At 60.7% G+C, this 710-nt stretch overlaps 1 protein-coding gene across 1 annotated transcript in view; it reads right to left on the reverse strand.

Annotated features, from left to right (window-relative positions):
• Nucleotides 1-510, reverse strand: part of LOC127752049 (zinc finger CCCH domain-containing protein 13-like) — a gene marked incomplete at its 3' end in the record, with an annotated part of 5,796 nt that extends 5,286 nt beyond the window's left edge. Inside the window, exon 1 of the mRNA XM_052276561.1 lies at nt 14-510. Coding sequence (XP_052132521.1) covers nt 14-386 — 373 coding nt within the window. The remainder of the gene's footprint in view (nt 1-13) is intronic.
• Between the last annotated feature and the right edge of the window lie 200 nt (nt 511-710).

The following is a 710-nucleotide window of genomic DNA, read 5'->3' on the forward strand; positions in this document are numbered from 1 at the left end:
AAAGCTCACTTACCAGTACTCTGCTTCAAGCGCTGGGTCCTCAGGAGCAGTTGTTTCTTCTCCCGTTGCTCTTCACTCATGGCTGCCTTGCGGTCCCGGTCCCGCTGCCGTTCCTTCTCCCGCTGCTCTTCACTCATGGCCGCCCTGCGGTCACGCTCACGCTGTCGTTCCTTCTCCCGCTGCTCTTCACTCATGGCCGCCCTCCGGTCCCGGTCCCGCTGTCGTTCCTTCTCCCGTTGCTCTTCACTCATGGCCGCCCTGCGGTCACGCTCACGCTGTCGTTCCTTCTCCCGCTGCTCTTCAGTCTTGTTTGCTCTGCGCTCCCGCTCGCGCTGCCGTTTCTTCTCCAATTGCTCCTCCGACCTTTTTCGCGGCCGCGGTCCCATGTTTAACACTAATAACACTAACTGCACAGAGCACCTGCAGTATAAACGATATGCACGCGCACGCTGCCTTTCGAGACACAAAACTGAAGAAGCCAAGGCACACGCGCACTCCAAGGCTGCACTGCGCAAACTGATCTTGTCCTTCCGTCTCGGTCCTTCCTTGACAGGGTCGGGGTCGGGGGCTGGCCCAAAGGGCTGGCCCGCCGGAAAAACCATTTCTTGGAAAGAATCTGCATATGCGTCCCTAGCAATCCCAGAGACCAGGCGAGACCGAGCGGGCCGAGCCAGGGCGGCCGGCAGCCGGGCCAAGCGGAGCCGAGCCGA

The sequence above is a fragment of the Frankliniella occidentalis genome, unplaced genomic scaffold (assembly GCF_000697945.3).
Source record: "Frankliniella occidentalis isolate FOCC.00 unplaced genomic scaffold, Focc_3.1 Scaffold3390, whole genome shotgun sequence".
In the NCBI taxonomy this organism is placed as follows: domain Eukaryota; kingdom Metazoa; phylum Arthropoda; class Insecta; order Thysanoptera; family Thripidae; genus Frankliniella; species Frankliniella occidentalis.